This window comes from Natrix helvetica (assembly GCF_964273705.1).
Source record: "Natrix helvetica genome assembly, chromosome: 4".
NCBI lineage: Eukaryota > Metazoa > Chordata > Lepidosauria > Squamata > Natricidae > Natrix > Natrix helvetica.
The window spans coordinates 26795513-26823074 of NC_138550.1; the positions used below are offsets into that span (position 1 = coordinate 26795513).

The window sequence follows — 27562 nt, forward strand, 5'->3', positions numbered from 1 at the left end:
AATAAAGTCAGACAATGCTCAATATTCACTCAGTTAAATTAAGAAATAACTATTGGAAAATGTTATGAATTTAAGAATATTATTTGGAGGATGGAGTATTAAGTTTTCAAAAAGTATCCAATGTTTGATTAAAAGTATTCCCAACTTTCTTTATATCAACCTATTAAATACTTGTATGTTTGTTTTGGAGAATATCTGGTAGTCTATAAATTGTTTTGCAGTACCAAAAAGTTGATCATTAGTCAACTTCAGCTTAGAAAATTTATCAGAGGTAGTTCTTGACTTATGATCAGAATTTCCATTGCTAAGCTAGGCCTTTATTAATGAATCAACTCAATTTTGCAACCTTTTTGGTTATGATTAAACAAATCCCTGTAGTTGTTAAGTGAATTATGCAGTTGTTTAGCAAATTCAGATGCTCCAATTGACTTTGCTTGTTGGAAGCCATCTGGGAAGGTTGCAAAGAGCAATCACACAACCCCAGGATGCTGCTGCCCTCATAAATACATGCTAATGGCCACTTGCCTCATGGCCATGGGGATGATGCTGCAGTCATAAATGTAATGACTAGTCATAAGGCACTTTTTTGAGTTGCTAAATGAATGGTTGTAAATCAGGGATTACCTATAATTAAAGTTGCAACACATCTTGCAAATTTACAGTTACTATTTGCATAAAATAGTAGGACGTGATGTCACAATTGTGAGCTGATCACCAACCTCTTGGATTGTGATCATAGGATCACAGGGATGGTGTGACAGCGGGCAATTATGAGGACTAGTCATATTGCTACTCATTCATTATGATTATAACTTTGTATGGTCACTCAACCTAGTGATCATAAATGAAGATCACCTGATATATAATTGCAAAATTTAAGATTAAAAAAACAATATTTCTACTTTAAGTTAAAGTTAAAGGTTGATAAAAGCTTCCATATAGTTACAAAATAATCTCTGATCATTTCAGAAACTGGTTGAAGTAATAAAGATTCTTCTCTTGATCAGTATTTCTTGCATTATTGCAAACCTTTCTATATTGTTGAATTTATTTATGAAAAAAGGGAAAACTCACAATATGAACTTTTTATCCATCCATTCAATTGCACAAATGGTTTGGGCTTTTGTCATGGCAGATCTAAGAAATCTCAAAATAAATTCTTAGGGCTTATCATTATTCCTCTGAATTTTGCAAGACAGTCTTTAATTGCTGTGAAACCTAGCATTCAGAACTAATAATTTTAACAGTCAATCCAGTTTGTACTTTGAAATATTATTTATATTAAAAAAAATAGCAATGGAGTAATTTTATTTTTCTTTGAAGATCTTCTCGTTGATATGTTGGGGGTTCTTGCCAGCTACAGCATTACCGTTAAGGAATTGAAGCTTTTATTCAGCATGCTTCGTGGTGAAAATGGAATCTGGGTAAGCTATAGCTAATGCAAACGTAAGTTATGACTTGTTTAATTAAGGTGCAACATCATGTGTAAAAAATTTAGCATTTTTTTTAAAATTTTAAGACAGCTTCTTACGACTTCTTTAAAATAAATTTCTAATCTATTTGGAAAACTAGATACCAACTACTATACAGTATCACATTGTAAGTGAATAAAATGAACGTTACTATAAATATAAATACTAATGGCATGGCATAGCGGTTTTAATGTTGAAATACAGCTGGTGAGACCCAGTTTCATATATATGAGGGAATTCATTGATAACTTTAAGCCTATAACTTTCTTCTGAGGGAAATTTGAGGAGAGTGTTCTGTGTGTGCTGTCTCATTCTTGAAGGTGAGATGGGATATAAATCTAATAAATAAATGCAGTAAAAATAATTGTATAATTTTGTTTTTGATAGCCTAGACATGCAGTCAAGCTGTTGTCAGTCCTTAATCAGATGCCACAGAGGCATGGTCCTGATACTTTTTTCAACTTTCCAGGCTGCAGTGCTGCAGTAAGTTTTAAGCAATACTTTATTGATCATAGTAAAACTTAAATCCTCTTGTAATGTATAAATATGAAAATACCATGTTTAATTGTTTCACTTATATAGAATTAGTATGACTACTTTCAGAGCTTTGATATCTGAGAAAGATATCTGAAATGATTTTTCTTAGTAAAACAGCTACTAGGTGTATTCTGCTACACATTTCATCCTTCAGAAACTCTGGATCATGTGCATTATCTATGCTAAAGAAAGAAATGGAAAGTGGGCACACACCCAAAAAAAAACAGAAGCCCAGACAGATGTATTCATTATTTTTTGCAAATCATTTTTAGTTTATTTGGTATTAATTAACTTTGTTTTCATTTTTTCCATAGGCAATTGCATTGCCTCCAATTGCCAAGTGGCCTTATCAAAATGGGTTTACGCTTAACACTTGGTTTCGCATGGATCCATTGAATAATATTAATGTAGATAAAGATAAACCATATCTTTATTGGTAAGTATATTGTGATATTTTTACTGTTGTTTAATTAAATATTTAAATATTAAATATAATTGCTTGCTTACCTCTTTAGTAGAGAAAACAGGACTTTTCAGGTATTGTTGTAACTAGATGGAAATAACCAAAGAAAAGAGAAAATCTTTATACCATAGTCTTCTGTATGTTTACTTAGTATCTCCCAGTCCAATTTATCACAGGGTTGTTGTATTAAGAAGAATTGTAGGAAAGAATACTGTATGTTGATGGCGGAAAGCTTAACATAAACCAAACTATTAAATAAGTAATATTTTTCCAATGCAACATAGAGGATTCCTATATAATGTATTAATAAACGGATGCTGTATGCTTTCCATTAGGAAATCAGTGAAACTAAGCACAGCAAGAATTACATTTAAGATTGTGACTTTGAATAAATATAATTTGTATTTGATCATTTCTTTCCATATCCAACATTATAAACTATTGGGCTTGGAAATGTATTACATAGGACTAGGCTGGCCAACTCAAACAGGCTGGGTTTACTCTTTACATAAATGTATATGTTCCTCCATTTATAAAAAATAATCCAGTTAACTTGGAGTCAATATTATAATAAAAATGTGAGAAGTAGATGCATTCTACACTTCAGCTTCACTTATACTTTCCAAATGTCTGAAATTAATAAATAAATTGCACTGATTTTCTTTTGTTATGTAAACACCTTTGGCTTTTGTGTTTAGAAATAGGACAGTAGGAAAAAGATATAGTCATAAAATTTACTATGTATTGCTTTCTAGAAAAAAATACAGTATGTGCATTATGTTGAGAGATAGTTTGTTGTGTGGATGAACCTGCTGAAAAAAAAGGAGTTTAATAATGACAAAAATATAGGGAATAAGGAAAGGTGACAATAACAAAAGGAACATTCTAGTTTCATGACGACAGCTACATGCTTTGTTACATCTTTTACAATATTGGGCACGTACCCCAAAATGGTGGAACTTGAGACATGATTCCATTGTTCTGCTTTAGTCAGATGTATTGCATTAGGACTACATGTCTGGATTTCAGAAATGCAGATAACCCTTAAATAGAAGCAAATAATTAGAATTGGCTAGATCTCTTTGCTACTATCTAGTGCACAGATTTTATAGCCCAGATATGGTAGCCTGCATTTCATGACTGGCACTGTGTCCTTAAATAGATTAGAGTTGTGTAAAGACAATGTCCTTTATAGTTTTCACATACCCTGTGGATATGCCATACCAAACTGGGTCAGCCTTGTATGAATTCATTAGGGATTGCTTTCACTGATACTCATTTCTATCAGAGTCTTTCTCTCCACCAACTTGATAGGCCAAAAGAAGGCAAAGATGCTTCATCTTTCTGCTAATTAAAAAAAAAAGCTGTGGTGGGAAAGACTAGGTAAGACTCTGGGCACATCAAAAAATAAGAACAGTTCTTAAGAATATAATTGAGGTTTTTTTACTGCCTAGAAGTCTACAAGTAATTACTTTCTGACATCTGGAAAATTCTCATTATGTTTAACCTAAAAAATATAGGTCTTCTCTTTTACTTGAGAGGAAAAGATACGATAAACAGTCCCCATCAAAGTCTTCTTTGGTCATTTAGCTTTGAGCTATATTCAGCTGACTAGAGGTAGGGAGATCATTCCACAGGTCAGCTATGTGTAATTGTTAATCCAATGGTAATTTTAGGATTATAAAGCAAAATGTCTATAGGAGTCTTTATGGAACAATGTTATATAATGTTAACGTCTACTGTTAGTCCTGCTTTTATGTGCATTATGAGACCTCCTGTCTCCCATAATCATTCCCACATACCATTACAACTGTTAAGGACATTAAAGGTAATGAATGAAGTAACTGCTCTAACGAATCAATATTTCTGAAATGAGTTATGCGTTATGATACGGAGGCTATTAACTATTTTTAAGTTATAAATTATATTTGTTAAGGATATAATTCTGGTGCATCTATGAATATTGGGGGGCTCTAAGTCCACATTCAGTGGTGTGAAATATATATTGACTTTTAGTCTTACATAAACTAAAATACATTTATAATACTACTGTGAATCCAATTTTTCCACTTTTCTTTAATGAGATATTTATAACCATGATTTTGAATGCTGGTACAAATTTTGCAAGCTTTTCCCCAATTTCCTCATTATATCTTAATAACATCCCTGCAACACAGATACTATCTTTAGTTGCCATTATGCATAGATTTTGTAAAATTTATAATGAATCAACATATTCTGCTAACTCTATTTTTTTATGAATAAAAGCATTTTGTCCTATTAAAAAAGTTTTTTTTTGTATTTGTTATTGTCCTTAAGCTACAATACTGGCACTTTGAATTTACAGTTTTAGATCAATTACAGGTATTCCTTGCTTAATGACCACAATTGGGACCAACAATTCCATCACAAAGTGACATGATGTTAAGCAAGACATCATATACCATGACACATTTATTAATTCATTTCTGCCATGGTTGTTAAGTGAGTCACCTGTCATTGTTAAGCAAATCATGATATGACCACAACTTGCTATTTTACTACTGGCTTCTCCATTGATTCTGCTTGGTAGTCATGTGTTAAGCACACAACTGTGATCATGTGATTGTGGGACAGTATGGTGGCCGTAAACACCTGCTTGTTGCAAAGCCGCCAAATCTTGATCATGTAACTATGGAGACACTGTAACATTGTAAGGTCTGTTGTAACAATTTGCATGGTCGGGTTTAAATTGCATTTTTTTTAAAAAAAGTGTTTCAAATATGTACCATATTTATATTCTATTTATTTTTATTTTTAAATTTTTGTTCTTTTATCTTTCAGAAACAAAATTTAAAAATCAAAATGAAGGAAATATTTATTTGCAGCATTTGAAATACATACTGTAATGCATATAGCAACAGTCAAATTGTTAAAGATGAATTTCAGTTTGTGTACTGTGTAGTTTGATTTTATTAATTAAACATAACTAGCATAGCATAACAACATAACATAACAAACGTAATGTAACGTAATGTAACTTTACTTAGCTTAACTTAATTTAACGTAATTTAACTTACTTAACTTTCTTGGAGAGCTTCTTTTTAAAATATATTTTTTAAATTTTCAGTTTTCGCACCAGCAAAGGGGTTGGCTATTCTGCGCATTTTGTTGGTAACTGTTTAATAGTCACATCATTGAAATCAAAAGGCAAAGGTTTTCAACACTGTGTGAAGTATGATTTTCAGCCTCGCAAGGTAAGCACAAAATGCTTATATTTGTAATTATAACAATTATCGGAGAATATCAGCCTATTTGTAATTATGATTAAAGTTATAGTGGTGAGCCAGGCCAAATTTTTAGTTTTACTCTTTGCATTTTGGACAATTTTTAAGTCATAGTAATAAATGCATGCAAAAGGCGAGTTGTCAGTACAAATATATGTAACAAAACACAGTTCATAATATTAAACTAAATTTCTTCACTTTTCTATAGAATATCGCTATATTATTTGAAATTTTATCAAATTTATTAAATTAAATTGTAGTGTTTTTCTGGACATCAAAAATAATAATAAAAAATGTATGCCTGCAATTAATACTATAGTTTCTCTCACTATATTTATTCAGAAATGTTAATTACTTTGTGAAAAATGTTGCTCATTTATATATTTCAGATTAGAAGAAAATGAAAACTTTTTTCAGATTTTGTTTCTATCCTTTTTGTTTGTTGAATTTTTTACTGAGATTTTAAAGTTGCAATATTTTATACTGATTCATTGATTATGTGTCCTCAAGTTATTCAGCTGTTAGTAATCATATAGATAGATTTCTCCATGATGATCTGTCTATAACCTCTGGTATTTTCATTGCCAATTCTAAGGATGTTGCCATTAATTTGTTTTTGTTAATATTTAATTTTAGTCCCATTTTTTCACTGTGCTCCTTAATTTTTATTATTAAAGTGTGCAAATTTTTTACATTTTCAGTGATCAGTGTAGTGCTTTCAGCCTAGCGCGTTATAATATTATACGGTAGGTTCAAATAATACTGTTCATTGGAACTTTTCATTTTCAAAATCTGATTATAATTTCTCACGAGCAGTATTTGAAAGATTTATGATTTGGAACATTTTGAATTTTTAATTTAGACTGCATTATGGATTGTTTGATTTTTAAAACATATTTTTAAATAATTTTTATAAAACTTGAATGATTAAATTTGTATTTTCAGGACAGTACTATTATACTGTTTTGTATTTTAAATAGCATAATTGTTAAAAGAGGTTTAAAAGGTGATGCTTCATATATCTTGCCTTTCTTTTTAGTGGTACATGATCAGCATTGTGCACATCTACAATCGCTGGAGAAATAGTGAAATTCGTTGTTACGTTAATGGCCAACTAGTATCCTATGGTGACATGGCTTGGCATGTGAATACAAATGATGTAGGTTTTCAAAAGATGCTTATATTTTTAAATATATACATAAAATGTTTTTATATTTATTTTTGCTTATTTAAAAGGTTGATTTATAAGCCTCCCCCCCCCCTCTAATTCAAAGATGGCTCTGGGAGGCATTACAAAAATATTTCTAAAAAGGACATTGCATATCAGAGAAAAGACATACTGTGGTTCAAACAAACCAATATTCATCAAATAGATATACCAGCAATCTATCCAATAGCCAAGTGTTTAAAGATTCATAAATATATGTCCTTTTAGAAACTGCAGACAAAGAAATACAAAACTTTGATTGTCCCCCATATCCAGGGATCTCTTTTTTTTAAAAAAAGCATAATATAGCTGGGAACAGATTGGTTAGCAGTCTATCTCTTTTCTAAGTCAAATTACACATAAATTATTAGAGCCCTGTGATATGTTATTATTTTTTAAAACTATCGTAGAGGATTCCTAGTTTCTAAAAGCAGCAGCATTTGGAAAGGACTACCATTTTTCCAATCCAAGCTATTGTTTAAAAACATAGTTTTATTTCTCTCACAAATTGCTCCTATATAACCTGGGCTTTGACTGCCTAAAGAAAATAAATCACTGGAAAGATTGAGCTATAAATTTCACAAATAATATATATAAATATAAGTATTGACAGTAGTGAATCAGATTCATATTGAAATGTATATCTTGCCTTTTGCTAGTTCCCTGAAGTGTTTATTCCCCAGACTTCTTGGTTTTTAATAATGTCAAACAATAAGAGGTCGTAGCTTTATAACAGTTTCAGATTGGATGATTTGCAAGTAGTATGCTGCAAAAACTTTCATCTTTTAATATGCCAACCTTTTGATCATTTTAATTATATTAACAAAGAATTTTCTAATATTTTGCCTTTATCTGTGTCACTTTATTTTGAATATAAACTATGGATGTAGATGGTTGCATTTCTCCTTAATGTTACATATTGTTATTACCTGCAAATTTTAGCGAATGAGAATTTAAAATAGGTTGCATCTTTTTTTTCTATGCATTTCTATGTATTTTATTGTCTAATTCCTTTGTTCTCCTTTCATACAGAGCTACGACAAATGTTTTTTGGGATCATCTGAAACTGCTGATGCAAATAGGGTTTTTTGTGGTCAACTTGGGGCAGTCTATGTATTTACTGAAGCTCTTAACCCAGCACAGATTTTTGCTGTACATCAGTTAGGACCTGGATATAAGGTAATATTTTATTATAATTCCAGTTCAAAAAAAAATAGTTGCATTGCATTGTAATGATCTATCATGGGGTTGTTTGGACTCCTTTTATATAATCTTTAAATTATAATTCTTATTTTATAGAATATGATTTTAAATATACTGTGTGCATGTATGTGTGTGCATATATAAAACCATTATACCCCAAGGCTCTGTTTTAGGCCCAGTACTCTTCAACATCTTCATCAATGATTTGGATGAGGGAATAAATGGGGAACTCATCAAATTTGCAGATGACACCAAGCTGGCAGGAATAGCCAACACTCCAGAAGATAGGCTTAAGATACAGAAGGATCTTGACAAACTTGAACATTGGGCACTATCTAATAAAATGAAATTCAATGGTGAAAAGAGTAAGGTTCTACATTTAGGCAACAAAAACGGAATGCACAGGTACAATATAGGTGATACCTTACTCAGTAGTAGTAACTGTGAAAGGGATCTTGGAGTCCTAGTGGACAACCATTTAAATATGAGCCAGCAGTGTGCAGCAGCTGCCAAAAAAGCCAACACAGTTCTAGGCTGCATCAACAGAGGGATAGAATCAAGATCACGTGAAGTGTTAATACCACTTTATAATGCCTTGGTAAGGCCACACTTGGAATACTGCATTCAGTTCTGGTCGCCACGATGTAAAAAAGATGTGGAGACTCTAGAAAGAGTGCAGAGAAGAGCAACAAAGATGATTAGGGGACTGGAGACTAAAACATATGAAGAACGGTTGCAGGAACTGGGTATGTTTAGCTTAAGAGAAAGAAGGACTAGGGGAGACATGATAGCATTATTCCAATATCTCAGAGGTTGCCACAAAGAAGAGGGAGTCAAACTATTCTCCAAAGCACCTGAGGGTAGAACAAGAAGCAATGGGTGGAAACTAATCAAGGAGAGAAGCAACTTAGAACTGAGGAGAAATTTCCTGACAGTGAGAACAATTAATCAGTGGAACAGCTTGCCTCCAGAAGTTGTGAATGCCCCAACACTGGAAGTCTTTAAGAAGATGTTGGATAGCTATTTGTCTGAAACGGTATAGGGTTTCCTGCCTAGGCAGGGGGTTGGACTAGAAGACCTCCAAGGTCCCTTCCAACTCTACTATTGTATTGTATTGTATACTAAAGCAATTCTAGCAGATATCCATAATAAAGAAAATGAATTGAATATTGATTTTTTGAAAGGTTGCATTGTATTAGACTCTATGATATATTCATTTCCAAAATCATTGTAAGTACTTTTAATAGAAATATTATTGTCAAATAATGTAACAAGGCAGCAGAGTCACTCTTACATATTGAAATTTATTTATTTATTTATTTAATTTGACTTCTTAGTCGCCCCCTCTCCCCCCAGGGACTCGGGGCGAAGTACAATAGCAACAATCACAACAATATAATATGGAGGAGGTAGAAAATAAATAAATAAATTACAGTACTTTAAGACAATTAAAACCCCAATGACAGTTAAAATTTAGAAATTAAAATTAACAATTAAAAATGCCCAAGAGGTGGAGAAGCTCTAAATTTAAGCCAGGCCGGCTAGTCGGAACAGGTGGGTCTTAAGTTTCATACGGAAGGAGCGGAGGTCAGTTGTTGTCTTAATGTCTGGGGGGAGGTCATTCCAAAGGGTAGGGCCCATCACAGAGAAGGCCCTACTCCTGGGCGCCGCCCTCTGACACTCTCTGGAGGACGGCACCCGGAGAAGTCCCTCTCTGTGCGAGCGAATAGGTCACAGGGATGTGTGGGGCAGGACGCGATCCCGCAGGTAACTAGGCCCTGTGCCATGGAGCGCTTTAAAGATGGTGACTAACACCTTGAAGCGCACCCGGTAGGCCACAGGAAGCCAGTGCAGCTCGCGCAGGAGAGGTGTTATATGGGAGAACCTCGTTCTCCCCATAATTACCCGCGTGGCTGCATTCTGGCCAACTGCAATCTCCGGGCGCACCTCAAGGGGAGCCCCATGTAGAGAGCATTGCAGTAGTCCAGGCGAGACGTCACCAGCGTGTGAGTGACTGTGCGCAGGGCCTCCCGGTCCAAAAGGGGTCGCAATTGGCGCACCAGACGAACCTGGTGGAACGCCCCTCTCGCCACGGCTGCCACATGGTCATCCATAGCCAGCCGGACATCTAGGAGGACGCCCAAATTGCGCGCCTGTTCCACCGGGGCTAATTGCTCGTCCCCGATGGCCAGAGATGGGATGTACTGGTTGAACCGGGAAGCCGGGAGCCACAGCCACTCTGTCTTGGAGGGGTTGAGCTTGAGCCTGTTGTCCCCCATCCAGACCCGCACGGCTTCCAGACACCGGGACATCACTTCGACGGCCTCGTTGGGGTGGTTTGGGGTGGAAATGTACAGCTGTGTGTCGTCAGCGTACAGATGGTATCCCACCCCAAAACCACGGATGATCTCGCCCAGCAGCTTCATATATGTGTTGAACAGGAGAGGCGAGAGGACCGACCCCTGTGGGACCCCACAAGTAAGGGGCCTCGGGGTCGACCTCTGCTCCCCTGCCAACACGCATTGCGTCCGGCCAGAGAGGTAGGAGCGGAACCACCGCAACACGGTGCCTCCGACTCCCAACCCCTCCAGACGGCGCAATAGGATACCATGGTCAATGGTATCGAAAGTCGCCGAGAGGTCTAATAGGACAAGGATAGAGGAGCAACCCCTATCCTTTGCCCTCCAGAGATCATCCACCAACGCGACCAAGGCCGTCTCCGTGCTGTGGCCGGGTCGGAAGCCGGACTGGCACGGGTCTAGATAATCAGATTCCTCCAGGTGACGCGGGAACTGCTGAGCCACCACACTCTCAACAACCTTCGCTAAAAAAGGAAGGTTGGAGACAGGACGATAATTTGCTAGCTCCTTTGGGTCCAAAGGCGGCTTCTTGAGCAGGGGCCTCACCACCGCCTCTTTCAAGGTGGCTGGTAAAAGGCCCTCACTCAACGAAGCGAAATAAGCTCTTATCTACTAACTCTAATATCATCTGTTATGCGATTCTCATGGCAGTATTTACAAATGCTTTATTTGGTGTGGCATTGGTTGGAATGCCTTCTCTTTGCCAACAATTTATTTGCATCTCTGAAGAGTAACTCTATGTTCCTCTACTTACAAAAATGCATCAGATTCATATAATAGTTTTCAATTTCTTGTAATATATACTATTAAAATAGTGGGAAACTATAATATACTAGATTTGCAGCTACATAATTCGTGTTGATATAAGAGAATTTGAGTACCTATAATCCGTCATGGTGCATGTTATAAATCAGCTAGCTTTTTTGAAACAGTATTTTGAAGCAATAAATAAAATACCTTTTTAAATTTTTGTTATTCTTCAGTAAGAATGTTTTAGGTCTTTGCAAAGGGCAAAGAACATGCTTGATTTTATTAATATGTAATGAAGTGGCCATATCTTGATTATTTATTATGTCATTATTGTTTGTCCTTCCATGGTATATAAGAGGTATACTTTTGTATATATCACAGTGATTGTGTGCTTTAACATTCTTCCTTTCTTCTGCAGAGTACTTTCAAATTTAAATCTGAAAGTGATATTCACCTTGCTGAACACCATAAGCAAGTTCTCTATGATGGGAAACTTGCAAGTAGTATTGCTTTCACCTACAATGCTAAGGCTACAGATGCTCAACTGTGCCTTGAATCTTCACCAAAGGAAAATCCTTCGATTTTTGTACATTCTCCCCATGCTCTTATGCTTCAGGTTTGTATAACAATAGATTTATTATTTTCAATTTTTCAATGTTTTATTAATGTCACATAAAGTGTTTGAAAGCTACTAAATTTTAAATATATGTTGAAAAATCATTTTTACAAACAATTAATGTATGCAACCCATACAAATTGTTTCCTCTGTGTTGATGAATTTTCTGTTATGATTATTATCTTTAGTCTGTAATTTATTTATTATAAACAGTGAATTCATGAGCTTGGTTTTAGTAATGATAATTCCTGTATTACTGATGAAATGGCAGCCTTATTTATTTATTACAACTGAAATCTGTTTCAATTTCTGTTACTGCTATAATAGAAACAGTCCAGTCTTAAATATCTTGAAGAAATGAATTTAAAATAGATGAACTATTTTCATCTAATAGATGAGATATTCTTATTCCTCCTGACAGTCCTTTTAAATTTTAAATTGTGTTATTATTAAGGGGTATTTTAATGGCTGATTTTTTAACATTCTTAATGTGATGTAATTGTTACCTCCTCCGTGCATGTATGTCTTTGTATATGTGTGGATTTGCTGTTTATGTGTTTGCACATATGTTTTATATGTTTTATTGTACGCCGCCCCGAGTCCTTTTTGGAGAGGGAGCGGCTAATAAATTAAAAATTATTAAAATTAATTATTATAATTAGGTGGATTATATTTCCACTGAGTAGCACATATTTGACCTTGAATGATGGTCCAATACAAAGAGAACTGCTTCTTCTTTTTTAAATGCAGGATGTGAAAGCGATTGTGACGCATTCTATCCACAGTGCGATTCATTCAATAGGAGGAATCCAAGTTCTTTTCCCTCTGTTTGCTCAATTAGACAATCGGCAACTTCATGACAGTCAAGTGGAAACAACTGTCTGGTAGGTTTTTGTCAGGAAAACTTATTTTTGGAAATTCTCATAATTTTGCATAATATGTGATAAATGCATTGAGTGGTTTCCCCTCCCCCCCTCCCCCCCATACTATGCTTTTTCATTTTTTTTCATGACATATGAGGGATAGTATAAATGGTAGTATAAATGGTATATGATAGATACTGTATGTTAATCAAAACTCAAGTTTTTAAAATCACTTGTTTCATATTTGTATTACAAAATTATTGACTTATAACCACATTTAACAATAGTTTGGCAAACCATGGTTTGTTCACCCACACAGTATCTGGGTTAAAATAAAATTAAGCTGTGATGTGGGATCATTATATTATAATGTTGACTACACACAAAATTAAATCATATTAGACTTTACATAATGTGAGAACCCACTCTGTATCTTTCAATAAACTTGTTTTCTTTCTGTGCTATCATAACTGAAAAATGAAATGTTTCTGATGGAATTAAAAGTAAAGAGATTAATATTAGACATTTCCAAACCTATCCTATAAAGCAGTGTTTGTTAAAAATAGATTGCCCATCAGGTGACAATATTGGTTAACCTATGAAGGGTTCAAAATTTTAGCAAGATTGAACCTTATTAGTGCTTAAATCAGGGGTATCAAACTGGAGGTTTGCGGACCTGATCCATCTCATACAGGCCACACCCACATCACAATACATCATGATACGTCATATGATACGATCAGGTTTGACACCCGTGCCTTAAATAGTAGAGCATTCATAAAATAGTAGACCTCTTAGGCTAGACTGTAAATTAAAGAATGGAATGGCAACTCACTTCCATATCATTGCAGGAAAAATTGTGACGTCACTAGAAATTAAGCTTGAGTCAAATTAGATTTTATCTTTTTGCTACTACCATAAATAGTTTCAGTGAAATGTGAATAGCTCATATAAATTTAACTACATTATTTAACATTTATGAATAAATGGCCATTTTTAATGCACTTGCATTGGACATTTTTCATTTTGATTTTTTTTTAGTAAACTAGAATTAAGTGCTATTATGTGAATTGCTTGAGTAAACATTTATGATATGCTGAAGTGATGTTTGGGGAGTTTGCTCTTCATAGCTTTAAATTACAGTTAACATATAAAAATTCACAAAAGCCAGCAAATGAAAACTGATATTAGTAGAATGAAAACATTGCAATTAATACCATCTAATTATATTACTTGTACTAAATAAATATTTTATATTGGAATGAGACACTCTAGTTTAGTAAATAAGTCCTGACTGCTACTGAAATTTACTTTTACGTTGCCCTCATTAGATGTACAGTAGATGTTAGAAATACGTATTTCAAAACATTTGGGAAGAATACCACATTGTTCATGAAATAAAGAGTGCTGTTAATTAAAGCACCCCATCTTTCTGTGCATAGGTCCATAAAAAGTGGTCTGTGTCAACGAGCGAAAGCATTCCAGGATGCTTTAATAAAAACTTCGTATGAAGTCCAAAAAAACATTCAAAATTATTTTTCAAGTATGCATTTCCTAGAAAAAATGAACATACATACCGTGTCTCCCCGAAAATACGACCTGTCCTGAAACTAACGCCTTGCCACATTTTTCGCGTGAGCAAAACTATAAGCCCACCCCCAAAATTAAGCTCCCTGGACGCACCCCCTCCGGCCAGGCAGAGCACCGCTCACTGACCTAGCGGTATCCCGAAGGCACAAAGCCACGGGAGCCAGGGGAGGGGGGAAAGGCGCTCACGTTGCTTGCTGCCTTCGGGATACTGCTAGGTTGGGGAGTGGCATTCTGCTTGGGGGGAGTTGCTGGGCAGCTGCTCCCTTGCGAGCGGGCTCCCGAAGAGCTGGGCACAGCCTCAGGGGCGAAGCAGACATGAGGTGACCACGCTTATGAGCAGCCGCCCGGCAAACCCCCTCTCCAGCTGGGCAGAGTGCCATTCACTGACTTAGGGGGGAATCTGCCTGCCTCCCAGCTCCCGCAACTTGGCACATTAGGGATACCCCCTAGGTCTGTGCATGGAGCTCTGCCCGGCTGGAGAGGGGGGTTGCGTGAGCACCTGTTCTGCTCCCAGCAAGCATGCCTCCCAGCCTGACCATGCCCTGGCCCAACTCTCCCTGCAGGGCCAGAGCGTCGCTGCCGCGCTCCGAACATAACTTCTCTGGCTTCCAAACTCCAAAACTCAGCTGCCAAGTCTTCCAGCAGTGGCTGCTCTAGGAGTGTGCTCTGTGGTTGTGGGCCAACTGCCGGACAGAGAGTCCTCCAGACAGAGAGTCTTCCAGCAGCCAGCCCACAACCATAGAGTGCACTTCTAGAGCGGCCGCTGCTGGAAGACTCGGCAGCCGAGTGTTGGAGTTTGGAAGCCAGAGAAGAAGTTATGCTTGGAGTGCGGTGGCGGCAGTGGTGCCCTGGCCCTGCAGGGAGAGCTGGGCCAGGGCATGGTCAGGCTGGGAGGCATGCTTCCTGGGGACAGAATGGGTGCTCGTGCAGCCCCCTTCTCTAGCCGGGGCTCCATGCACTGATCTGGGTGGTATCCCCAATATGCCAAGCCGTGGGAGCTGGGGGGCGGGCAGAGCGCCATGTGCCTTGGTGCCTTAGAGATCCCCCCTAGGTCAGCGCTCTACCCTGCTGGAGAGAGATTTTGCAGGGTGGCTGCTCATGAGCGTGGTCATCTCAAGGCTGCTTTGCCCCTGAGGCTGTGCCTGCTCTTCGGGAGCCAGTTCGCAAGGAAGCAGCTGTCCGGCAACCCCAAAAGCCCTTCCCCTATAATAAGCCCAAGACCATATTTCGTGGGGCAAAAGAAAATAAGACCCTGTCTTATTTTCGGGGAAACACGGTAGTTTAGTTGGGCTCTTATAAAATAGAAAATTTCTAGAGTTATCACCTGAGCCTTTATTCTCCATTTGTATCTAAAGTTCTACCTTCGAAATCATGAAGGTACCTCTTAATAACAAATGTTGAGGTATGCGCCTGTTTATTTATTTAAAGCATTTATACAGCTGTTTATCTTGAACCAACTCTGGGAAGCTCAAAATCCCAAACTAAAATCATTATCTATCTACAATAAAATAAAAACAAAAAGTCCTTGCGTTGCGATTGAATTTTCCCATGCAAACAACATGTTTCCCCATGTCAGTCTCATCTTCATGAGTGAAAATTCAGGTCTTAAATACTTATGGGTTGTCTTATGGACAAGCTGTATACCTCAAGGATAAACCAAGGCATGATATAATCAGAGACAACAATCTACTCATTTCTAAATGTTTCATCAAGTTTGTGACAGCGATATTCCTTTACAATCTGTTTGCCAGGCAGTATACCTCCATATCTATTTTAGAATTGATTGTAAGAAAAGATAGTTGTTACGTGGAATATTGAACTGTTAGCAAGAAACTTTTGTTTGGTTTTTAAATGTGGGAATGTTGACCAGTCACAATTCTTTTACAGGGAATGAGCATTGGTGTTATAGTTGGGCTTTTGCTATGTGATATACGTACATTACTTGTTATTTGGGCAGATATGTATATCAGAGATTGTATAGTAGGGAAAACTGAAATGCATCTCTCTCTCTCACACACACACGAGGAAGAAGATGGGGAAATTGATTTCAAGAGGGAGAAAAGAATGTCCCAGAAATACAATAGCATGGAAAAGACTCTGGTTTGGGTTGCTTTACTTTGTATTTCAAATTAGCTTTTTTGATCATTCAGACAGATTTTGTTCATGAGGGGTTATTTGGCATAGATATATTGACCTTCTGTTTCCCTGGCATGAGTCTTTTAAGTTTTAAAGATCATTCCATGTAGAAGTTTCTGAGGTGTTGGAAGTTCAATCTTGTCTTTCTTCCATTATTATTAATGATTTTTAGTATTCTTATTATTTTATATATTGTTATTGTTGTTGTTGTTTTTCCTGTTAATTATTTTGTTATTAATATAGTACAGGAGTGTCAATCGATTTCATTGAGGGCTGTATCAGGGTTGTGTGTGACCTTGAGGGGCCAGGGTGGGTATGGCCAGTTCAATGTCACTCATATTGGGAGCACTTGTGGTGGCCCAAACACTCTGCAAGCCAAAACAGGCTCCCAAGCTACATTTTTGGAGGCGACAGCCTCCTGCAACCCTCTGCCAGTAAAAACAGAGCTCAGGAGGACTGTCCGTGGTCCACCCAAAAGCAGTTTTCACTGGCAGAAGCACCACTGGCCAGTTCTCCACTGTTTCCAGGGCAGCTCTTCGGGCCAGATCTAAGCACCTTGTGGGTCGAATCTGGCCCTCGGGCCTTGAGTTTGACACTTCTGATATAGTATATAGATGGCAGGCTAACAATTTCTGAACAGATTTAGTAGTTGATTAGTTTAAAATTCTTTTGAACTGTTTTGTAAGGGGTGGGAATTAATATTGTCCTATTATATTGATCAGCATTCAACTAGGGAAGATGTTATGTGTATATGTTAGTCTTTCTTTACGACACTTTTTCTTGTGTTTTTCCTTTTTTTTATATTTTGATGTTTTGTATTTAACTTTTCTTGAATAAACTAAATATTATTTATAAAAATAATTATATCAAGAATGGATTACTATGATACAATGTACAGTATATGAAAATTCATTTGAATGGATGATGGAAACTTCAGATAGCAGATGTCAGGTTATAGATTAGATGTGAATATTAGTATTCATTTCCTTTCCATTTATGAATATGTTTATATTTTAAAGAGCTTAGAACTATTTCACTGGAATTAACTGGATAGTGTAATAGCTAATTTATTGTTGCCGAAGTCTGAAAAAGTTTGTCAGATCAGATCTACTTTGTCTAATCTTTTATAGTAATCCCTAGATTTGAAGATGTCAGTGAAATATGTTATGTTTGGCTGGGAAAGCACTGGGATGGATGTTTAGATCTAAACAACATTGGGTATTGAGATAACAAAAGATGTGCTTTATCTGCACTGGTACCCATAGCTATCAACCTGCACTGGATATATTTTTAAAACTGCACATTTATTAACATCATAGATACATTTTGGTTCAAATAAAATCAGTTTTGATTTTGTGTAATTTTGTGTAGCTATGTAATATGGATATGGCAAAGAATTATTAAAAAAAAACAAATATTTCAATAATTCCGTACGTTAAAATGCTTAGATTTTAGCAGCTTTTTGAAATAATATATTTCTTTAAATATATAAATGTTCATCAATTTTTGTGATTGGTGTCATCCATAGTTTTAAATTTAGCATTATAAATGAATTTTGTAAACTTCCATAATGCCTGGTTAATGGCAATGGGATAATTAAATATTTCCATTTAGAAGAAATTCTTATGCTGAGAGATTTTGTTCATATTAAGAATGTCATTCATACTTTCTTTTTCTTTTACTTTACTATAGGCCATAGATTACTGTTTGTGATGGAAACATAGGCTCTTGATTTTTATGAATGCAGAAAAATATATATTGAAGCAAATAATATTCTTCCAAGTTACTTTCTAATACCAAAAAGAAAAGAAAACACAGCAAAAGCATTTTATGTTTGAATCTATAATTTAAAAATTAAATTTTACAAGATAAAAATCAAATATTTCCTATATCCATCTGTTTCTCTATCTCTCAATTTATCGCTTTATCCACCCATCCATTTACATATTTTGTATCAGTAGAATGGGTATTGTATCAAAATACATTTTCTGTATCAATAGAATGAGCATTATATCAAAGTACATGGCAAGAGATTTAATGGAATCATGACTGAATTAAGGTTGTTGGACTAAACGAAGTTCTGTTTAAGGTTTATATGATTGAATTACTTGAGAATTTAAGATATAAGTCACTGATACACTGCCAATATCCAGCTCTATTTCCTATGCCATTGCTAAGAAGGGAAGTGTTGCAATTCTTGCACAATTATCTGGATTATAAAATACAAGATATTGAGTAAGATTTTGAAATCAAATTCTGACATGATAAAGGTGCTTTGAATCTTATGTTTGGGAGACTGGTGTTTATTCATTTTCGCATGGTTTATAATAATAGGATTGATTGATTGATTCAACATTATTACTGAAGGTACTGCTAGCCTTGGCAGAAGAAAGTAGGGATATTTTTCAGCAATTGTAAGCATTCTTGGATAGGTATAGCTCGGCTATAATGAACCATGCTCTGGTAACCTCCTGATTGGATTACTGTAATGCATTATATATAAGGCTGCCCTTGAAGGTGCCTCAAAGTGTTCAGTTCAGAATTTGTCTGCTGTAATTCCCAGTAATCTAGCTAAAATGAACCACAATACCTCATCTCTTAAAGAAATACATTAACTCCTATCTTAAAATTTATGACCCTAATTTTAGCTCCTGCTTCTTATCTTTTAGAGCCTTAAATGGCTTGGATTGAAATACCTGAAAATCCTTCTTTCTTTATAACTATTTATTCATTTAATCAATTTATATAGCCAACCATCTGGTCATCATGGCTCTGGATGACGAACACAAGAATAAAAACCAAAGCAATATAGACAAAGCAAACAATAGTAAGACAATAACAATACAACTCACATTTTATAATCCAATCATATCAGAAAAAAATTACAATATTAGCTTTATCCAATGTACAGGTCCCATGCCCAGAGGAATATTCAGATCCTGGATAATTTATGAAATTGTTTTTTTGGGGAGAGATTTATGTTCCAATGGACAGATCCCATGACATCTAGGGCACACTTCTCTGGTTATGCCAGAAGGTATTGCTTAATAAATGGGACCAGGAGCATCACTGAACTGCTACATCTAGTGGGCTGGACAAAAACAGCTTCAAGGAAGTGGTCTTGCAAATAACTCTGTCCTTGGAGGATTATAAAGCCCTTGAATTGCTTTACATGTGGTAATCAACACCTTGAATTGCACCTGGAAGCCCACTGAGATCCAATGTAGCTCATAGAGCAGTGGTGTAATGTGATGTACACCATGTGTGATGTACCTAATGAGATGTACTCATAACTGCTCATGCCACTGCATTGTGGGCTAGTCATAGCTTCTGAGTATTTTTCGAAGGCAGCTCCATGTGGAACATATTGCATTAATCCATACGGGATATTACCAATGCCTGGGTCACTGTGAGCAAGATCTCTTGATCCAGAAAAGGCTCAATTGGTAAACAAGACAGATTTGTGCAAAAGTCCTCCTGACAATGTCTGCCACCTATTTCTTGAACAGTAGCTTCAAAGCTAGAAATTATGACAGTTCTGTCTGGTGCTCAATCAAGCACTAAATATTGAAAATCTCAGAATCCAGAGGACTTTGAAACTCCAAACTACTAAATCTTCAAAACCCCATGGCCTGCAGAAAAGAATCAAACTACATTGCTTGAATGGCCTAAGGCAGTGGTCGGCAAGCCGCGGCTCGCGAGCCACACGCGGCTCTTTACACATTTTAATGCGGCTCTTCTGTGTGCCGGGCGCCCGCTCCCCTCCCTCCTCTCGGGCACTTCAAAACAAGCGCCTCTTTCCCTTTTTTCTTTTCGACCCACAATGATTAGGGAGGATCCTGAAGTCGGGCGGGGACGAGAAGTGAGGAGGGAGAAAAAGAAATGGAGGCTAAGGAGCTTCCCCTCGCCCCCTCCCAGCAAAAATCTAACCGGGGAGCCGGGCGGGCAGTAGCAAATTAACCGATCACGCAGCGTGATCGGCTAATTTGCTACTGCCCGGCCGGCTCCCCGGTTAGATTTTTGCTGGGAGGGGGCAGGGGGAAGCTCCTTAGCCTCCGTTTCTTTTTCTCCCTCCTCGCTTCTTGGGGCTCCACCAATGGGGGAGCAAGGCCCGCCCAGCACCAGGCTTTGGGCTAACACAGAGGTCTGAAAAGTTGGCTGTTTTAAGACTGGTGGAGTTCAATTCTCAGAATTCTGGGAGTTGAAGTCCACCAGTCTTAAGAGCCAATTTTGCAGATCCCTGGGCTAATATGATTGATGCCCTTGGTGGACTTCAATTCTCAGAATTCTGGGAGTTGAAGTCCACAAGTCTTCAAGCTGTCAGGTTTGAAGACCCCTTGGGGGTTTTTTCCTAAAGGGTTAGGGATGCAAGGATCTTGTAACTTGACAGCTTTAAGACTTGTGTGCTTCAAATGCCAGAGTTTATTGAAACTAAAAACAGTGTACCATCCTATGTATTTTCGGTTTTAAAAATGTGGCTCTCAAAATAAATTTCAATCGTGGTTTTGGCGAGATTTGGCTCAGTTGAAAAAAAAGGTTGCCCATCACTGGCCTAAGGAAAAATATGCTATTGGGATCATAGCATACTGGTGATACTGAACCCATTTTTCCTAATGACCTATTGGATTCCACTTTGAATAGGAGTGTGGAGACAACAGAACTATGAGGGACATCACAAAAAACTTCCCCTACTCCCAATCCCCTGAACAAGTTCAAAAGGATACCATAATCAATATTATTAGAAGGCACAAAAGATTAAGAATGATATATTTTCCCAGTGTTTCCCCTGCCAGAGGTCATCCACAACTTTAATCAATGTTCCTTCAGCCCTATACTTTAGTCTAAAATCAGACTGTAACCATCCCTTCCCAAACATGTTCCCTAAGATGAAAGGATTAAGATGTGACCTAGTTGTCCAGCATAGTTAGGTCACTCTTTGTCAATTTCATCAACACTGTAGGCATCTTTTCTGTCATTTCATCACTTGAAGCTCTTCTGGTAATCAAGAGCAGCCTTCAACTTGACAACCAAGAGTCCAGTCAAATAGTGCACCTGAACCTTCAGGAACTAACCCAACCTTGTAAAACCTATCTGGTGTCAACAGCCCTCTGGGGCCTATTGATAGAATAGGCCTTATCTTCTTGTAGTGGAAAGCAGATTTAGAGCATTTTGAGAGAGAGAAATTAGTCCATGGAGATGGGGTGATGGTAGGCTCCTCAAAACCAAATCATATCACCGTTGCCCTAACACAAAAACCAAATCCAGTGTGTGATTACCAATGTGTGTATGTGGCTCTTGATGAATTGATTTAGTAGTTGCTATAGTAATCTGAATACCCCCAGTGCATCAGAATCCCTGCCTAATGAATCTTCTTGCCCATATGCCTCAGGAACTCCACTGCCAACTGAGCCATGAAGTCAAGAAACCTATGCAAGAAAGTCGCTACGGTTGGGATTCCCCCCCCCCTCTGGTTTGTTCCTTTCTCAGAGCAAAATGTCAGATGCTGTAATTCAGAGTTCAACATTTTTTTTAGCTGAGAAGGCAAGAGTATTGAATGTTCAGTGCAGCCAGGGCCCTATATAAAGAGTGCAAAACTCTTTTATAGTTTGATATAAACAACCAGTTTGTGCATGCCTAACTCTTAAAATCTTGAAGTTGTATTTTCCTAATGTGTCATAATTTGATTTCTCATTATTCTAATTGGTGCACTTTATCTCTGTTGCCAGGAGTGTAACAGTTTCCCCATATTCTCTAGTTGCCTGTATGACTTTCTCACTTCTGTATAATGACAAAGTGCTTTGTTTCTCAAAAAGTAGAGAAGGGAACAAAGGGATCAGCCATATTGGACTTAATTCTCACTAACAGAGAGGAAATGATAGAAGGTGTTGAAGCCACAGGAACCCTGGGGGCAAGTGACCATGCAATATTGGAATTCAACATTATGCAAACACAAGTAGTAGAACAAAGTCAAACTAGAGTCTTGGACTTTAAGAGAGCTAATTTCAATAAACTTAGAAAGAGCTTGGGAAGAATTCCATGGATGAGAATCCTCAAGGGGAAAACAACTCAAGAAGCTTGGGAAATTTTGAAAAATGTGATTACAAAAGCCCAGTCTAGCACAATACCAATGAAGAAAAATAACAGTTCCCAAAAGAATAATAATAATAATAATAAGTTTGGATTTATTAGCCAAACAGTTCCCAAAAGAAACCAGCATGGCTGCATAAAGAACTCTCTGATAAATTGAAAGACAAAAAAGATAAGTATAAAAAGTGGAAAGAGTGGCACATAACTAAGGCAGAATATCAGCAAACATCAGCCTGTAATATCAGCAAATATCAGCCTGTAAAGATGAAGTGAGGAAAGCTAAGGCTCACAATGAAAAAAGGCTTGCCACAAAAGTAAAAAATAACAAAAAAAGCTTCTTTCAACATGTTAAAAACAAGAAAAAAGTTAAGGAAACAATTGATCTATTGTTGGGAGAAAGTGGCAAGAAGGTAACAAGCAACAGGGAAAAAGCAGAACTCATTTTTTGCATCTGTCTTTACACAAAGGGATAAAACAGTCCAACCTATCAAAAACACCACCACAAAAATCAGATTAGGAACACAAGTTGAAATAGGGAAGAAAATGGTAAGTGAGCACCTGTCTACCCTAGATGAGTTCAAATCACCAGGACTGGATGGATTACACCCCAGGGTTCTGAAAGAACTGGCAGACGAGATCTCAGAACCACTGAACTATATCTTTCAGAGATCCTGGAGCACCGGGGAAGTGCCAGAGAACTGGAAAAGAGCTGATGTGGTTCCCATCTTCAAAAAAGGGGAAAAAATAGATCCAGGAAACTACAGACCTATCAGCCTGACCTCAATACCAGGAAAGATTCTGGAAAAGATAATCAAGCAACGAATTAGCGATCACCTAGAAGTAAACAAAGTAATAGCCAAAAGCCAACATGGGTTTGTCAAAAACAGATCATACCTGACTAATCTTATTGCATTCTTTGACAAAGTGACAAAATTAGTGGACCAGAGGAATGCCGTCGATATAGTTTACTTGGACTTCAGTAAGGCATTTGATAAGGTAGATCATAACCTACTACTAGATAAAGTAGAAGAATGTGGGTTAGACAGCATCACCACCAGATGGATTCGTAACTGGCTGACTAACCGCACTCAATTCCTCAATGGAACTGCATCTACATGGAGGGAAGTATGCAGTGGAGTACCCCAAGGCTCTGTTTTAGGCCCAGTACTCTTCAACATCTTCATCAATGATTTGGATGAAGGAATAAATGGGGAACTCATCAAATTTGTAGATGATACCAAGCTGGCAGGAATAGCCAACACTCCAGAAGATAGGCTTAAGATACAGAAGGATCTTTACAAACTTGAACATTGGGCACTATCTAATAAAATGAAATTCAATGGTGAAAAGAGTAAGGTTCTACATTTAGGCAAGAAAAACAAAATGCACAGGTACAGTATAGGTGGTACCTTGCTTAATAGTAGTAACTGTGAGAGGGATCTTGGAGTCCTAGTGGACAACCATTTAAATATGAGCCAGCAGTGTGCAGCAGCTGCCAAAAAAGCCAACACAGTTCTAGGCTGCATAAACAGAGGGATAGAATCAAGTAAGTAAGTAAGTATAATCTTTATTGTCATTGTACTTAAATACAACGAAATTGGTTACGTGAAGTGAAGATCACGTGAAGTGTTAATACCACTTTATAATGCCTTGGTAAGGCCACACTTGGAATACTGCATTCAGGTTTGGTCACCACGATGTAGAAAAGATGTGGAGACTCTAGAAAGAGTGCAGAGAAGAGCAACAAAGATGATTAGGGGACTGGAGACTAAAACATATGAAGAACGGTTGCAGGAACTGGGTATGTCTAGTTTAATGAAAAGAAGAACTAGGGGAGACATGATAGCAGTGTTCCAATATCTCAGGGGTTGCCACAAAGAAGAGGGAGTCAAACTATTCTCCAAGGAACCTGAGTGTAGAACAAGAAGCAATGAGTGGAAACTAATCAAGGAGAGAAGCAACTTAGAACTGAGTAAAAATTTCCTGACAGTTAGAACAATTAATCAGTACAACAGCTTGCCTCCAGAAGTTGTGAATGCTCCAACACTGGAAATCTTTAAGAAGATGTTGGATAGCCATTTATCTGAGATGGTATAAGGTTTCCTGCCTAGGCAGGGGGTTGGACTAGAAGACCTCCAAGGCCCCTTCCAACTCTGCTGTTGTATTGTATTGTACTAACTTTCCTTCTAAAATGGTGTTAGTTTAGCTTTTTAATAATTGTTTCCCACACTAGGCAACAATCCCAAATGATTGCTAGAGCCCAACTTTACAAATAAAATTCCTATCTAATAATCTGTAGACACCTCTGGAAGCTTTAACAATATTTTAGATGAGAACAGCCAGTCCAATACACCTATTCCGGGGTCTCACCTATGTCAGCCTTGGAAGAACAATCAGACTAGGAAACAATTGCCATGTAAGACAGCAAGAATCTTGCAAGCATGAAAACACTTTGCCCTTCCCTCTTTATTGTATTAGGGAGGGATTTTGCCAATTCATGTTGCATTCTTGCCCTGGAGTCAGTCTATTTTTATAAGATTGTTGCCTTGGGAGCAGCTCTTACTCTTGTCTCGTAAAGCCATTCTCTGATTCTATATGCTGATCCTTCATCCAAAACCTGAATGGGAACTTTTTAAAGAAGGTAAAACCTTCCTCTGTACCAGCTAGATTCTGGTGATAAGAGTATATATCAGGTCTACTTTTCAGCAAAATTACTAGAGAACACTATTTCAGATGAGTCTTGAACTGGATTCTGGATTCATGGTTATCATTATTTAGAGTATATTTTATAATGTGATATATTGAACATTTTTTTCTACTGAAATATCTGATTTATTGAACAGATATAATAAATTTCAGAAACACAGCAATCCATATCACTAAATGGAATAAAATAAGATCTACTTCATTAATTGTGTGCTTTTTAAAATTATTCCACTTTGAATAATTCCAGTTGGAAGTTAGCAGTGGCAACTTCTTACTTTTCTAATAATATGATAATGAAGATATTTGTTCATGTTTAATTATTCATTATTTCTGTTCCCAATTTTTTTCCCCAATTAGTATTTTTGTCAGTAAAGATTAAGCAATAGCCATTTAAATACCATATTTTTCAGAGTATAAGTCGCACCAGAGTATAAAATGCAACAAGGTTTTGAAGAGGAAAATTAAAAAAAAAAGTTGTTGCACTCTGCAAACCTCCCAAAAATGACCCGTTTTTTTGTGAAAATGGGCCTGGTTTTTTTTTTTCAAAAAAAGGACATGATTAGCCCTTAGGAGGTTTGTAGAGTGCTCCTGTGGGCAACCCTCCCCCCGCTTTTTTGCAAAAACTGGCCCATTTTTTGTCAAAAAAAGGGCATGGATAGCCTTTAGGAAGCTTATAGAATGCTGCTGGGAGCTGGGGGGGGGGGGAAACAGGCCGTTTTTCGCTCATTTCTGCCCTCCCCAGCCCCCAGGAATTCTCTGAAAACCACCTAAAAGCTATGTACGGCTGTTTTGGTGAAGGGGGTGGAGTTTTGGGAGGCAAAAAATGCTGTATTCAGTGTATAAGACGCACCCAGATTTTCAGACTCTTTTTTGAGGGAAAAAGGTGCTTTTTATACTCTGGAAAATACGGTACATTAGAAACAACTAAAGAGAATGAAAAAACCTTTAAGCTTTTTAAGAATTACCTTTTTATATATAAACAACTCTGTAGAGGATTTTTTTCAGTTAACCTTTGGATAATACTTTCATATTCCATAATAATGGCTAGGCAAGTGAGTGACATCCAGATTATTTAAAATACATTCTTATCATCTCTGACCTTTGAACCAGCTACCTGGGATTGAGAGAAGTAAGTCAAAAGAAGATGAAGGTTGTTGGTTCCCTCTCCATAGGAAACTTTATATATATATATGTTGTATTTTGTGCTGATAAATAAATAAAAAGGCAACATTAAAAATAAAAATATGGTTTTCTGCCTGGATTGTCCGCTGTAATGAGCCGAAGGACAGAAAGGGGGAGTAGTGAGCTCCCTCTCATATTTGGGCATGCCAGGGGTTGTAACACAAATACATACATACATACATACATACATACATACATACATACATACATACATATGTTAATTCTAGTGTCTTCTGTTGAAAATTTTGTCTAGTTTCATTTTTATCTTCATTTACTTATGACTAGCATTATTAAGAATGCTATTATAGATGTAGGGATGATTTAACCAAGGCATGGTGTTTTAGCATAAAACTTGTTTCATTTAGAATGGAAATGACAAATAGTCTAGTCCTTACCTCCATTGTTGCTGAGTTTAATTGCAGTATTTAAATCTAATGATACTTAGGTATATATTAGGCATGTTTTACTGCCAATTTTCTGTTTCTGTAGCAAGAGAGGATGAAAATTGGTGGCAGGAAAGAATGGTGACCTAAGCTTATTTTTAGCTTTTGATAATGCTGAATATGCTTAAGAGTTTCCAATTTTAGATGGAAATTACAAGCTTCTGTTTAGCAGTCTTTGCTCCTACTGATCTTTTCTGCTTCTCAAGGATAAAGTTGGTTAATAGAGAAGGTCCATGTTTTTCTGAGAGTTCTAAAACTTGGGAAATTCAGTCATAGAAGGGCAATTGAGTTGATCCATTTCTGTTACAGATAAACTTCAGTAGTAATGGCCATTGTATTGTGTATATATTACTATCTTATGGACACATACTGTTGTATACTAGGTGAGATATGGTATAGTGGAGATCTAGGAATGGCCTGAAGTATCCTTTATATTTGCCTTTATATCTAGGGAAGTTGGAAATAGGCAACAATGGAGAGATTTTTATGGCAATGCAAAGAATTTTGCAAGTTTAATGTGAATCCTGTACCAGTCCAGTGCAGTTTAGTTCCTGGTAAGTTGTTTATAAATGTTACTCCATCTCTGTTCACCCATGACTTTTTATAAAGATTTTCATGGAGTACATCTTGCCAAAAAATTGATGTTCATGCAAACTAACTTTCTGCTGCTGATCATAATGT

The 27562-nt window shown here is 36.8% G+C and overlaps 1 protein-coding gene across 1 annotated transcript in view; it reads left to right on the forward strand.

The window, feature by feature from the left end:
* Positions 1-27562, forward strand: part of NBEA (neurobeachin) — a 370152-nt gene that overhangs the window by 27672 nt on the left and 314918 nt on the right. Inside the window, exons 3-10 of the mRNA XM_081951245.1 lie at positions 1324-1424; positions 1860-1955; positions 2324-2445; positions 5582-5708; positions 6778-6897; positions 7978-8124; positions 11677-11874; positions 12625-12758. Coding sequence (XP_081807371.1) covers positions 1324-1424; positions 1860-1955; positions 2324-2445; positions 5582-5708; positions 6778-6897; positions 7978-8124; positions 11677-11874; positions 12625-12758 — 1045 coding nt within the window. The remainder of the gene's footprint in view (positions 1-1323; positions 1425-1859; positions 1956-2323; positions 2446-5581; positions 5709-6777; positions 6898-7977; positions 8125-11676; positions 11875-12624; positions 12759-27562) is intronic.